The sequence below is a fragment of the Elephas maximus genome, chromosome 26 (genome assembly GCF_024166365.1).
Source record: "Elephas maximus indicus isolate mEleMax1 chromosome 26, mEleMax1 primary haplotype, whole genome shotgun sequence".
NCBI lineage: Eukaryota > Metazoa > Chordata > Mammalia > Proboscidea > Elephantidae > Elephas > Elephas maximus.
The window spans coordinates 1,079,955-1,094,762 of NC_064844.1; the positions used below are offsets into that span (position 1 = coordinate 1,079,955).

The following is a 14,808-nucleotide window of genomic DNA, read 5'->3' on the forward strand; positions in this document are numbered from 1 at the left end:
GGTTAAGAAAGGAAAGACGGTGTTCGAAGAGAGAGGAAAATTCTTGTCCAAAGAACAGCCATGTGCCGTGTGGCCTCCGTCCCCGACCTCTGGGAGAGAAGACAGTGCAGGCGGCAGCCCGGGGGGCGGTTCTCCTTCCTCCAGGTGAAAGTCTGGGCCTCGCTCGTGTGAACTGACCCCAGCTCCCCGAGTTCATGATTCTATGATGTCACTGAAGAGAGAAGAATGGGGAGCCCAGTTGGCTCCAGCTGCTCGGGTTCCTCTCTCCTGGGGTTCTGATGGTTTTGGGGGTGAGGGGAGGTGAGCTGAGTGATCAAACGCGTCCCAGCTCAGTCTCCCCTCCAGTCACCGCAGCCCCACCACACGTATGGAGAGGAACTAGCCCATGTGAGTCAGCGCCACCGCAACCAGCACGGCAGCTCCTATGAAACTGAGCTGACCCAAAAAGCAGCAACGAAAACGGCCTTTTATTCTTCTGTTTGCAGAAAACGTAAAGAACAAGAGAAATACATTCAAACGGAGCTGGAAAAGGGCATCTGGACAAGCTGTGACTGTGAGGGCGGACGAGTCTTCTGGCGAACCTTATGAGCTTTGAGACCACAGCAATCACTTTCTTCGTCATTCTTCAAATTTGCCTCATTTTCATCTTAATTTTATTGGCCATTTTTTTGTATAAATGGTATAAACCCATGCTGAGAAACTGGGATCAGATTTCAAGTCATACTAGCAAATATATCTAGAAATAACACAAAACAATTAAAATAGCAGAACAAGTAATAATGCTGTAGCTATCTGCTTTTTCCATTTCAGGGTTTTAGAAACGGTAATTTCTTGTTTAAAAGTGCAGCTTCCTCGTCAGTCCTTACCATCAGGGCCATCCTGTCTTTTCTGCATTTTGTTTGTTTGTTTCAGTTTCCAGAGCCAGGATGATGAAGAGACAGAAAAAGCACCTTGTACAGATGGTAACGGAGGTGAAAACTGTCCGGCTGCAGCTGTGGTGACGGACAATCCAAGACACCCAGAAAAGTAAGTCCGCCTCTTAGGACGTGGAGAAGGACATTTTTGTGGTAACGGTGACGAGGGTGCGTGGGTTTTTTAAAACTCCACTGATTTATTTTCCAGGACTGTCCTCATCCAAGTGGTGGGCGAGGAGGCACCCGTGCGGCCTGGCATTCTGGTCCAGAGACGGGGTGAGGAAGTGATGCACGTGCCCTTGGACCACAAGGAGGACATGGAGGCAGAGGAGGACAAAACTCTAGAGAAGCAAGATCCTGAGATTGCTGGGGAAACTGACCAAGAGGTGACAGGTTTTCTGCTCTCAAGGGGCAGCCGTGTTTGGTTGGAAAGGTGGCGGCGAATTGCTTTGCTGGGAATAATAATGAGGAATGGCGTTGCCTGTGACTTAGGCTTTTACCTGGAACGAGTCCAGGGTCCACAGGATTTAAAACCTTCTTCTTAGCCTGTCTCATGATTTTAAGTCAGGTATATATATATTTTTTGTATATATGCTATGCCTAGAAACTTGCTCATTCTTCGTTCTTACATTTGTGTTTTCTTCATAATTCCCCTTTCATTTTGCTTTATTCAGAATCTTACTATCTTTGAGCTGGAAGAGGTCAGCTAGGAATTCAACTCTCGTTACAAACGAGAAAACAGGATGATTGCTCAGGGTCACACCTCCCCTGTGGTCAAGCTTGAGACCAGACCCCATGTCCCTGCTCCAGTTCAGGTCCCTTCTACAACAGCACACAGACATTGGCAGGGCTGGTGGCGCAGTGGTTAAGAGCTCGGCTGCTAACCAAAATGTCGGCAGTTTGAATCCACCACCAACTCCTTGGAAACCCTGTGGGGCGGTTCTGCTCTATTCTGTAGGGTCACTATGAATCGGAATCTGCTTGATGGCAACAGGTTCTTGAGCCCACTGGTAGTGCCTCTAATAAGAACAACTCATGTGCCCCACACCCAGTCTGAGACAGAAGGATGGTCCAGGTGGCTCCTACGTTTCCAACATGTCTATATAATGACCACTTCAGATAGAGAATAGCCCATGTCATCAAATGTTGCATACGTCAATGTGCGTTTTACAGCAGTGGTGTTGTTGCCAGGTGCTGTCCAGCTGGCTCCTCCACGGCAACCTTACACATATACAACAGAAAAAACGTTGCCCGGCCCTGCGCCAGCCTCACCATCGTTGCTATGTTTGATCCCATTGTTGCAGCCATTTTTCAACCACAGAAATATAAAAATATGATTTGATTGATTATCACTGCATTCCTATATCAGTTAGAGATACTTTTTCTGTTTCTTACTGACAATGTGCAGATAAGCTATGTTTTTAAAATCAGGGCTTCCTGCCTTCGGTATTGACCATTTATGTTGTTTGTCTCATTCTCTTGCAGGGTGACGATTTGACAAAAACTGAAATTCCTGCAGGTGCTGAAAACCAAAAAAGACCTTTGAAAGGAGTGACTTTTTCGAGGGAGGTAATTGTTGTGGATCTCGGAAAGGAATACCCTATACCTCAAAGCTATGCTCGAGAGCATAAAGAAAGAAAATGAAGCTCAAAAAAAGGCTGAGAGTAAAAGCAATGTAACCATGGACCAACAGTGAAATGATTAGGGGTACAAAATCATGTTGTGAAACAGATAAATAATGGGAAATGAAGCCAGTACAGATATAGTATTTTTACCTTTGTGCAAAAAGTGGGCTATGTGCAAAATTCTGTATTTATAATAACTAAGAGCTTGAATACAGTTTTTTTTAAAACTCAAATCTAAGTTCAACAAATTGATTGTATTTAGTGTCCTTAAAGCTGTGTCTACTCAAACACTGTTCTAATGTGTGAATAAAGTTATTTGTGTTTGTGCGGGTGTCTGCTAGGTAAATCATATTCAAGGAGGGACTTCTGAAACAGTGTGTGTTCCCTTCTTTAAAATAATATTTTATTGTGTTTTTAGTGAAAGTTAACACAGCAAACTAGATTCCCATTTGACAATTTCTACAAGTTGTTCAGTGACATTAGTTACACTTTTCACAGTGTGTCAACGTTCTCATTAAGTGCATTCTGGTTGTTCTGTTTCCAGTCCTCTAGTTTCCCTGCCCTCCTGTCTTGAACAGTCTGCGTTCTTGACAATCACAGGCATCCGTGACCAAGTAACATGACAGCTGTCGCCATGGAAACTTACAAAAGCTGGGGCAGGGTCTTCTACTACATAATCTGCTTTGAACTTGGTCCTGAAATCTTTCTTAGACTGACAGCTGCTTTTTAAAGATTGGTTCAAAAAAAACCTACCACCACGAACAAAAACATCCTGCTACTTTAGGCAAGTCCTGAGGTTGTACTATTCCTGATTTTAGTAGTTTGAAATTTGCCCGTCATATGTCACATGTGGGGTATGACCGTACAGACCTGCATGATGATGTCCAAACCACAGTGAAAAACTCACGTTAAATGTACGTACGTTAAATGTACGTACGTTAAATGTACGCATGTTAAATGTATATCGTGTGTTAGGGGAAGCAGAAAACAGAGCCCTTGAGTCAGGGGCCTTGCTCAGGGTCGTGAGCTGGCATATGCTCCACAAATGTTTGCTGAGCGAGGGGCAGAATAATTGATAAAGCACTGTGGAATGGGTGGCTAATGCGGAATGGGGTGGACTGACATCCTTTGATGAGCAGAAGTCTCTACTGAGACCATCCCAGGAGGAGGAAGGACTTAACCAAATGGAAGGAAAAAAACTCTGACTGAGGTGACCCTACGAATGTCACAGTAAAATGGTGCTCTGCCGTTTTCAATGGCTAATTCTTCAGAACTGGGTTACTAGGCCTTTCTTCTGGATGGACGTGAACTGCCAATCTTTATATTAGCAGCTAAGCACGTTAATCACTTGCACCACCCAGGAACTCCAATCAAAATGGAAGGTTTAGATAAGAAAAGGAGTGTGTATTTCAGATGGAGAGAGGCATCAGCCAAAGCAGAGGTGAGAATGTGTTTTGAGTCTGGTGGTCAGTAGTTAGCTAGACCTGAAGGCTGGTGTCAAGGAGTGTTAGGAGGTGTTGTGGATTGAATTGTGTCCCTAAAAATGTGTGTCAACTCGGCTAGGCCATGATTCCCGGTATTGTGTGACTGTCCACCATTTTGTGATCTGATGTAATTATCCTATGTGTTGGAAATTCTAACCTCTATATGTTAATGGAAAACCCTGGTGGTGTAGTGGTTAAGTGTTACAGCTGCTAACCAAAACGTCAGCAGTTCAAATCCACTAGGTGCTCCTTTGAAACTCTATGGGGCAGTTCTACTCTGTCCAATAGGGTTACTATGAGTCGGAATCAACTCGATGGCAATGGGTTTATATGTTAATGAGGCAGGATTAGAGGCAGTTTATGCTAATGAAGCAGAACTCAATGTACAAGATTAGGTTGTATCTTGAGTCAGTCTCTTCTGAGATATAAAAGAGAGAAGTGAGCAGAGAGCGGGGGACCTCGCACCACCAAGAAAGAAGCACCAGGAGAATAGTGCGTCCTTTGTACCCAGGGTCTCTGTGCTGAGTAGCTCCTAGACCAGGGGAAGATGGATGACAAAGACATTCCCCCAGAGCTGACAGAGAGAGAAAGCCTTCCCCGGGAGCTGGTGCCCTGAATTTGGACTTGAGAGAATAAATTTCTGTTTGTTAAAGCCATCCACTTGTAGTATTTCTGTTATAGCAGCACTAGGTGACTAAGACAGAGGTAACAATGACGCGTAGCGAGAAGTCAGAGGTCACTCTTAGGATCCTAGGCTGAGTCTAGGGTGGAGAGTGGATCAGGGCAGTGTAAAGTGTGGGGAGAGGGTTCTGCAGAACATAGTCCTTTCAGAGTTCATGATCTCTTTAGAAACATTTAAAAATTTTCATCTTTCGGCTGAGGATAATCTTTAAAATTTTAATTTAATAAAGTTCAGACTTACCTAGATGACAGTTTATAGCTGTGTGTTCCCATATGATTTTGTAGTTTCTTTGCCCAGATATGCGTCTGTATTTTGGAACCAACCAAGTATTTAATTTTTACAAGCTGATGAGAAGAGAACAGGAGGAATTAATATGTAAGATGCATCTATGTCAGAGTGGACAACAATTTCTTCAGAGCTAACTATATTAAACCAAGGTTCTGTCAAAGTTCCAATAGTAGAAAATGGTGGGAAAACTGGCCATCAGTGCATGTAACAGTACCAAACCAAAAAAACCAAACCCATTGCTGTCGAGTCGATTCTGACTCATAAGGACCCTACAGGACAGTAGAACTGCCCCATAGGCTTTCCAAGGAGCAGCTGGTAGATTCCAACTTCCAACATTTTGCTTAGCAGCCGAGCTCTTCACCACTGTGGTCTTATGTAATAGCACAGGTATGTGGAATTCCGGAAAACCACTGGTGCCGTGTCTATCGTCTGAGCAGCAGTGCAGTCGACAGCAGCTCAAACTAAACGTTAATTTGAATTTCATTTGTGTTGTGATTTTGTTGGGTTTTGTTTGTAAATTTGCTTTGGTTTTAGAGTTGAATGAGAAGACAAAGAGTCGATACCTAGTTTTAGGTTTCTGCATATTTTAAGTAACACTGTAAGAAACAAGACAATACTGGTGGGCACACACGAGAACTTTTCCTCAGGGTTAGGAGCAGCCACGAGGAGATAAATGGAAGTGGCTACAGCAGCAGTTCAGATGTGGAGGGTAAGGATCTGGGTGAGGAGGCGGCAGGACCGATGGAAATACGAAGCGAAGTAAAGGCTGTCCCTTCCTGGTTAACGTGGGAGCAACGCAGGGAGGATGGCTCCTGAGTTTGGATAGCCAGGTTGTCCTGATTAGTTGCCATTGAGTTGGCTCCAACTCATAGCGACCTCGTGTACGACAGAACCAGATGCTGCCCAGTCCTGCGCCATGTTCATGACCATTGGTGTGCTCAAGTCCATTGTCGCCGCCACTGTTTTGAGCATCTTCCAGCATTATAGTGACCAATATTCTGTTCATTGGCTAATTCTTGTATGTATATCACCAGGCCTTTCTTCCTAGTCTGTCTTAGTCTGGAAGCTCTGCTGAATCCTGTTCATCATGTGTGACTCTGCTGGGATTGGAAATACCAGTGTCACAGCTCCCAGCATCAGGGCAACACACAAGCCGCCACGGACGAGAAATTGACAGACGGGTGGGTGGTGGGCTATCTGAGAGGCTGTCAGAAATAGGAAATTCCAGAAACGTGACTTGTTTGGGGGAAAAGATTAGGTGAGTTTTAGCTCTGTTGAATTTGAGGTGTAGGCCAGAAAGATGCCCAGCAAGCAGTAAATGTCACAGGGCACCCTGTTTTCATCTCCAGATGGAAAGGTCGAGCAATTGTTTCTCAATGCGCTGGGCCTTTCTCTTGCAGGAAAAAAAAAAAAAAAAATAGCCCGTTGCCAGTGAGTTGATTCCAACTCATAGCAACCCCATAGGAGTAGAACTGTCCCACAGGGTTCCCAAGGAGCAGCTGGTGAATTCGAACTTTTGGTTAGCAGCCAAGTTCTAGAGGTGGGATCAAACTTTCCACTTTACCTCTTTGATTGGCTGTTGACTCCGAGACTTTTCAGATGACTATCCCAAGTAAGGCACGTCATCCAAAAGCCAAAAGGGGAAAATGATAAATTTGACAATTAAAAAAATTTTGTATTTAGCAAAAAATAATGGTCCTTCCCAGTTTGATGTTGGTGTTTTGACTTTAATACAAACAACAAACTGGGAAGGCCATTAAAAAAAAAAAAAACTTTTTATAGTGAAATAATTTCAAATTTACAGAAAAGCTGCACGGATAGTATAAGGAACCCTGAATGCCTTTGTTCAGATTTCTTAGTCAACAGGTTACCACATTTCAGGGTTTACGGCATCTGGTGTCTCTTTCCACCTTAGGACTTCAGTCGGGGGTGAATTAACCTACGGTAATTTTTAAGCAGGGTATACACAGGCATAATTGTTTTTCACAGTGAAATTGCACACCACAGATTAGTAAGTAAGCACAAGCAAGCCTGTGTGCACACCTCGCTTATGGACTAACCTGTCCCTGTGCATGTTTCCTAAAACCAGGGCATTCTTCCACATGACCAAAGCACAAGCAACCCAAGTTAGTAAATTTACATTGACTACTATTGCCATCTAATTAGAACCCACTCAAAGTCTGCCAGTTGTCCCAATGTTATTCTTTATAGGTTCAGGATCCAATTCACTATAATGCTTTCTATTAGTTGTTGGAGCCCTTGTGGTGCAGTGGTTAAGAGCTCAGGCTGCTAACCAAATGGTCAGCAGTTAGAATCCACCAGCCGCTCCTTGGAAATCCTGTGGGGCAGTTCTACTCTGTCCTATAGGGTCACTATGAGTTGGAATAGACTCAATGGCAAGAGGTACTTAGTTGTTATGTCTCTTTAGTATCCTCAGTCTTCCCTGAACTTTTCCGACCTTGACACTTTTGAAGACTACAGGCCAGTCCCTCACTTTTGGGTTTTTCTAATGTTTCTTCATGAATAGATTTAGGTCATGCACCCTTGGCAAGAATATTCCCGAAGTGATCCTGTGTTCTCAGTGTATGGCATCAGGAGGCTATTGATAATTTAGTTATCACTTGGTTAAGAGGATGTCTATCGTGTTTCTCTACTGTAAATTTTTTACTTATGAATAAACAATGTTAGCTGGCATTCTATTGTGAGGTAGAGCTTTCCTTATGTATTCATTCAATATATCAGTATGAACTCCCGTGTTCCTGTTTCTTTCAGTGGGTTATAATCATTTATTTTGACATTCCAGATGTGGCCATCGGGGGCCCTTTCAAGCTGGCTCTTATGTCTTTTAGACATATCTCCACTACTCCTTCAGCACTTTCTTACTTTTCTATTCAAGAAGATTTTCCAAGCTCATCTCGTACCTTCTCTGCCCCAGCCCTGGAATCGGCTGTTTCTCCAAGCAGTCCTGGTGTCCTTGAGTGGAGAATACTGCTCAGGAACCAAGATCTGGGCACCAAGTGTGTCATGGCTTCTGGATTTCTATCGTTCCTAGATTCTCCCAATGGACAGAGGAATGAAGTACACACAAACCCATACACACACACGTATCTGCATGTCTACAAATTATTGCAAGACTTAGTGACTTACAGAATTTAAAATCACATATTACAGCTTATGTGGGTCAGGAATTCAGGCTGTCATAGTGGGGACGACTTGTCTCTGCTTCATGTCTGGGTCCTTGAGGCTGGGAGACTTGAAGGTTTGGGAACCCCTACACCATCAAACTTTCACGTTGGCCCAGAACCACTCTCCCAGACTACCATGTGAGAAAGAAATAAACTTCAACTTGTTTACACCACTTTGCTGGGGGGTGGAGTCAGGTGGGGACAGTCTTTGCTGCAGCAGCCTAGCCTGTAGCCTGACTACTAGAGAAAGCCATGGGTGGAAAGTGGGGGCAGAAAATGTGCTCCTCTGGTCTCCTGCTGCGGGGTGCATGACGGAGGGATGAGCCCAGCTGCTGCACCCTGAATCCACCACCACATTTGTGCCAAGATGTGGGCTGCTCGCAGCCAATGACTGAGCCCAGCAAAGTGGCTGAGGCAGGCCCAAGCCTGCAGGACAAGGACTCCTTTGACAGCAGTGTCGGCTCCAGGGCTCACCTTCGGCATGGCTGTCTGACTGTGGGCCTGGAAGAATGGGACTGGAAGATCGGAGACAAGGTGGTAGAGGGATATGGAGTGACATACGGAAGCGGGAACAAAGTGAGAAGATTGTTATAGTACATGTTAACATCCTCCAGAGAGCGTTCACCATGGAGGACACACTGAATGACTAAGAAGACAGAGTGACTCATCAGTTGATATTAGCCAGCCTCTGTCATTGGAACGGGAACAATGGGTTCAGGAACGGACAGGCCACAGTGGCGGAGATGGAGGTTGCATATGGAACTTCCCGCTACCTAGCTACTGGTGCCTCTGAACGTCCAACCTGCCAGCAACAGGGACCAGCGCTCAACCCGAGAGGGCACTTGTTCTCAAGGACGCCAACCGGCCACTTAGTGGCAAGTTGGATGCAGTAGCTGGAGCCATAGAGTATACAGCTTTTTCCGACTGGCGTCTTTCAGTTGGCAATATACATTTAAAGTTCCCTCTTTTTGTAACTTGATTTAGCTCATTTCGTTTTTTTTTCCAATGAATAAATACTTCATTGTATGGATGTACCAAAGCTTATCAATTCACCTTTCGAAGGTCCATATAATTTTATATTACTCATGAGTCAAGGTATAATTTACATTCACCCAAACGTAAACCCACTGCCGTCAAGTCGATTCCGACTCAGTTACCCGGTAGGACAGAGCAGAACTGCCCCGTAGGGTTTCCAAGGCTGTAATTTTTAGGCAAGCAGACTGCCACATCTTTCTCCCGTGGATAAGTTGGTGGGTTTGAACTGCTGATATTTCAGTTAGCAGCTGAGCACTTAAAATATTTGTGTGTGTTAGGTGCTGTTGAGTCGACTCTGACTCATAGTGACCCTATATACAACAGTACGAACACTGCCTGGTCCTGACCATCCTCACAATTGTTGTTATGCTTATTATGTGGCTGCGAAGATGAACTGAAGCAACAACTGTGAGGATGGCGCAGGACTGGGGAGTTTTCATTCTAGGGTCGCTATGAGTCTGAACTGATTAAATGGCATACATATGAATCATTCTTTTATGTGAATAACATAGATCATAATTAAAAACTTTTTAAATACGTTTAAGATTAAAGCAAGTGGTTCACCCCTCCCCTCCTTTCCATTATCTTTCCACACTGCCATAACAGTGTGCAAGAATATCCTGGCGGATGCTCGTAAGAGCATCAGTAATGCCAAGAAGGGAGGCAAATGCCAGTTCTTAGTAGGTCAGCTCCAGGGTCATGGTTTGGTTTCTAACTGTAATGATGAAGATGGTTACACTGGCAAATTGGGTTATCACTGATGACCACAGAACTGGGAAAATTGTGAGCCGCACTGGCAAGTTAAACAAGTGTGGAGTGATATGTAACTCAAAGACCTAGAAAAGTGGCAAAATGATCTGCTCCCATCTGTCGCTTTGGTTTCATTGTATGGATGGCCTTACTGGTATCATGGACCATGAGAAAGCAAAACAAAAACATACAGGAAGGAAAATCCTGGGATTCTTTTCCTAGGAGTGTAATACATACATACAAATAAAATGCTTCAATAGACTCTGAAAAAAAAAGATGAAAGATGTTAGAAGACATACACCTAACTATTAATAGTAGTTACCTTTAGAAGGTGGAATTAAAGATTTTTCATTTTTATTATACATTTCTAGATTTAAAAAAATTAACTGGTTGTTGTGGAATGATTCCAACTTATCGCAACCCCATGTGTAACAACGTAAAACTTTATGGAACCAGATCACCAGGACCTTCTTCCATGGCACTGCTGTGTGGGTTCAAACTGCCAACCTTTAGGTTAGTAGCCAATCACAAACCACCCAGGGACATTTTTAAAATGCTACCAAAAAAAAAAAAAGACCACTGCCAGTGGAGTTGATGCAGGCTCACAGTCAGACCCTATAGGACAGAGTACAACTGCCCCATAGGGTTTCCAAGGCTGTAATCCTTATAGTAGGAGACTGCCACATCTTTCTCCCATTGAGCAGCTGGTGGAACCACCGACCTTTTGTTTAGCAGCCAAGCGCTTAACCACTGCACCACCAGGGCTCCTCTTTTAAAACGTTACTATAGTTTTGTTTTCAATGGATAACATTCACGTGCAGGGACTGAGCGCTCAATAAGCAAGGTACACACGGGCTTAGTTGTACTTTCTTACTCATCTGTAGTGCACAATTTCACCCGCTTTTCACCACATCAAAGATGTGAAACAGTGCATTACAGATCAGTAAGTAAACACAATTAAGCTGGTGCATACCTTGCTTAATGTCAGCCAAGCATACAGCACTGCTCACACGGCTCAAAAATCAATATAATGATGTATACACTGAGAAATGTCTCCCCCCACCTCTGTCGTCCCCTCCATCCCGTAGGAAATCATGATTACTAGTTCCTTGTGTATCTTTCCAGAATTTATGTGAAAACATAAAGATCATATAATCTCATTTCTTCTTTCCTAAAGAAAGAAAAGCACAGTACTCCACCTGTGCTTTTTCATTTGGTAAAATATCCTGGAGATCTCTCCCTGTCAGTTCATGGGACACTTCCTCATTCTCCCTCCCAGATGCACGATGTTCCTTTGCGCATGACGTAGTGTTTAAACATCAGTCCCCGACGGATACTTGCATAGCTTCCAATCTTTAGCTAGCACAGTGCCACAATAAATAACCTCATACCCACATCGTTTCATTTCTGAGCAAATGTATTCGTAGGGAAAATTCCCAGAAGCGGGAATGCTGGCTCAGAGCGTCGAGGACACTGCTCCCCCAGTTTTCCCCGACGTCGCCCTGCACAGAGCCTGTTACCAACGGTCTGAACGTCTGGCTCCCTGCGGAGTAACGAAGTGTCTCAGTGTGGTTCTAACGTGCGTTTCTCTTATTACAACTGAGGCTGTGATAAGCATCCTCCGTTTAAGGTCTGTTGTAATTATTTTTCTATGAACTCCTTGTTCCCCAGTTCTTTGCCTGTTTTTCTGTTGGGCTGTTAGATATTTTAGAATGAACACCTCGTATACTTGCATTTGGAAAAAAAATTCAAGAAAAAAGAGCTTCCGTTACAAACCGAATACACCAACCATTCTTCCAATAAGGGTCTCGCCAAAGCAATACAAAAACATTCTCCAGCTACTTCCACAGGCGCCCCAACTCGACAGCGCATGCGCCAAAGAGCCTCCCGGAACGCTCGGGACTGTGTGCGCATGCTAACCCGAGTCCGTAAGGCGCAAGCGCATGCGCTAAAGCGCTTTTGCCGGACGCCTCATAGTTGTCTGTGTGCGCATGCGCCAAAGAGCTTCGCCTGAATCCTCATGGTTGTCTGTGTACGCATGCTCACTCCTAACGGGCGCGCGCACGCTCCAAAGAGCCTCGCCAGAATCCTCACGGTTGTGTTTGCGCGCGCGCGCATGCTAACCTGATTCCTAACCGGCCCACCCGCATACTCCCGAGATGTTCGTGTGAATCCTCACGGTTGTCTGTGTGCGCGCATGCTAACCTGATTCCTAACGGTCGCGCGCACATGCTCCAAAGAGCTTCACCGGAATCCTCGTGGTTGTGTGTGCGCGCACATGTTAACCTGATTCCTAACGGTCGCGCGCGCATGCTGCAAAGATCGCTCGCCTCCTGGCGCTAACGGAAAACCTGTTGCGCATGCTCATAAGCCCGCTTTCCTAGCAGCCTGTCCACAGAGCTGAGGGCTGTCGCGGCCGCGCGGAGGTGGCGTTGTGAGCCTCACCTCGGTCTCTCCTCGGCCCCCGCTGCCCGAAGGTGACCGGAGGTGCTGTTCCTGAGTTGAAGACGGAGTTACTGTACCGCAGCGGCCAGGCGTCTTCTTGTGGCCCTCAGAGAAAAAAAAATGATTACGTCAGTGGATATCCCTCACCCGGCTTTTTATTAATGTATTATATTGAGAAGGAAGTTGATGAAAAATGCCTTTCAAGCGTGTCAAGAATTTGGTAGTAAGCTGTGTAATTATTAGTATTCTGTAGGCTGAGCTAGAGAGAGGGGCATGGACAGAAAAGCCTGAGGAAACCGCTTGTTATTTCCGGGAAAAATGAAGAAAGGTATCACCCATTCCACGAAGGACACCACACCCGTTACGTCTCTGCATTTTGTGAGACTTCTGAAAGCTCTAGAAATACCAAGGTGTTCGGGCTGGAATCTGGAGAGATGGCTCTGGATCCCTGAGGACTGTAACTGTTACCTGTGTAAGCAAGGTAAAAACCGTGCCATAATGCCCAGGATGGTAGGTCTACACACCCTGTACACCCTCTTTCCCAACAGCCCCTTTCACCAAGACGTCATGAACTCAAAGACCAGTTTTGGAATGCCACTGGAGTGCTGTGGCTGTGCGGGCCTCCGCCTATTTTATTAATATTCAGACCAGCCAGCTGATCCTACAGAAGAGTATGCCAGCTTTTTGCAGCACAGACAGCAAAAGACATAGATGTTTGATAGATTCCTTACCCAGTGAAGAATCTACGCCTGCTTCGTAGGCTGCTAGTTTGTATAAAAGAAGCCCTGATGGTCCAGTGGTTAAGCGCTCAGCTGCTAACCAAAAGGTTGACAGTTCAAACACACCCATTGACTCCACAGGAGAGAGAGCTGGATATCTCCTTCTGTAAAGATTAGAGCCTGGAAAACCCCATGGGGCAGTTCTGTTCTGTCAAACAGTGTCACTGTAAGTTGAAAATGGACTCAATGGCACCTAATAGCTTGTATAAGCTAGAAGTAGAAAACCATGAAACTGCTACATGTCTAAAAGGTGTTGTTTATTGAGGGAATATGCTTCTGGAAAAGATAGAAAGTGCAGTTGCTGGTATTGCATAATCACAGCTGAAGACAAGAAGTGGTACCCACAGCCAGTCTCTTCCAAACTCATAGTGCCACCATATCCCATTTGACTGAGAAAAGAACTATTTCAATGCAGCTAAGAATTCTGTATCAAATTTAGATGTAAGCCTTACCAACAGTTATAAAAACATTAAGCATTATGATGTGTTACCCTTTTAGCTATTTTTAATAGTCTTCTATTTTTGTTCTTGGTAAATAAGCTTGTACAACTGTGATTGAACCACCTTTCAGCCATTGTTATACTATAATTTTTAAAATCGAAGTTATTGAAGCAATGTCTTAGTTAACTAGTGCTGCTAAAACAAATAGCACAAGTGGATGGCTTTAACAAAGAGAAATTTATTCTCTCACAGTCTAGGAGGTTAGACGTCAGAATTTAGGGTGCCAGCTCAAGGGGAAGGCTTTTTCTCTCTGTTGGCTCTGGAGGAAGGTCCTTCCTTGTCATCAGTCTTCCCAGTCGAGGAGGTTCTCAGTGCAGGGACCCCGGGTCCAAAGGATGAGCTATCCTAGCTTTTGTTTCTTGGTGGTAAATGAGGTCCCCATGTCTCTGCTTGATGCTGTGTTATATATCCCAAGAGCTTGACTTACGGCACAACTTAAATCTTGTAGATTGAGTCCTGCCTCAATATAACTCATCTACCTCATTAACATCATAGAGGTAGGATTTATGACACGAAGGAAAACACATCAGATGATGAAGTGGTGGATAATAACACTGGGAATCATGACCTAGTCAAGTTGACAGCCGTTTTTTGAGGAGGCAAAATTCAATCCATAACAGGCAGATACTGCATTCTTTGTCAAGATTAAACAGGTACACTATAAAATTCTATTGTGACATAAAAATAGTTGATTCTAATAAAATATATTAACCTTTGAAAAGATTAAGAAACAGAAGGCAACAGGGAATACTAGTCAGATAGGAAAAGTTTCTGTAAATGGAGGAATTGCAGATGAGTGTGGCCATGTGAGTTTAAGGCAACTGAATGTGAGCAAAAGTGATCTGCACCACTAGCAGGCTGTACCATAAAAGTACCTCTCAAGCAATCCCCCGCACTCCCTGTCTCTGATTTGAGGCAGGTAAGTATGGCTACCCTTGGAAGCCATGTTTTAAAAAGGGTCGGGCCAGAAGATAAGAGCCTGGGTCCCTAAATTACCACTGGGACACAGGGAGCTGCCTGCCAATCAGGAACACCTATTTGGGTTTTATGCACATTAGAAATAAATCTCTATTGTGTTTCAACTATTTTTGGGCTTGTAGTTAGTATTACTTAAAGCTAGA

The 14,808-nt window shown here is 44.4% G+C and overlaps 1 protein-coding gene and 1 pseudogene across 1 annotated transcript; both read left to right on the forward strand.

Moving 5' to 3' along the window:
* The first annotated feature begins 584 nt into the window (after window positions 1-584).
* C26H2orf74 (chromosome 26 C2orf74 homolog) lies at window positions 585-2,558 on the forward strand. The gene is made up of 4 exons (XM_049870380.1): window positions 585-679; window positions 913-1,026; window positions 1,123-1,300; window positions 2,400-2,558. Exons 1-4 carry the CDS (start codon window positions 585-587, stop codon window positions 2,556-2,558), a joined length of 546 nt encoding a protein of 181 aa, XP_049726337.1.
* Window positions 2,559-8,565: 6,007 nt separating this feature from the next.
* Window positions 8,566-10,185, forward strand: LOC126067908 (40S ribosomal protein S15a-like; annotated as a pseudogene).
* Window positions 10,186-14,808: the final 4,623 nt, after the last annotated feature.

Coding starts and splice junctions, on each gene's coding strand:
- C26H2orf74 (XM_049870380.1), top strand. CDS start 585: ATGAGCTTTGAGACCACAGCAATCACTTTCTTCGTCATTCTTCAAATT. Junction 680..912: donor GCCATTTTTTTGTATAAATG/GTATAAACCCAT, acceptor TGTTTGTTTCAG/TTTCCAGAGCCAGGATGATG. Junction 1,301..2,399: donor CTGGGGAAACTGACCAAGAG/GTGACAGGTTTT, acceptor ATTCTCTTGCAG/GGTGACGATTTGACAAAAAC.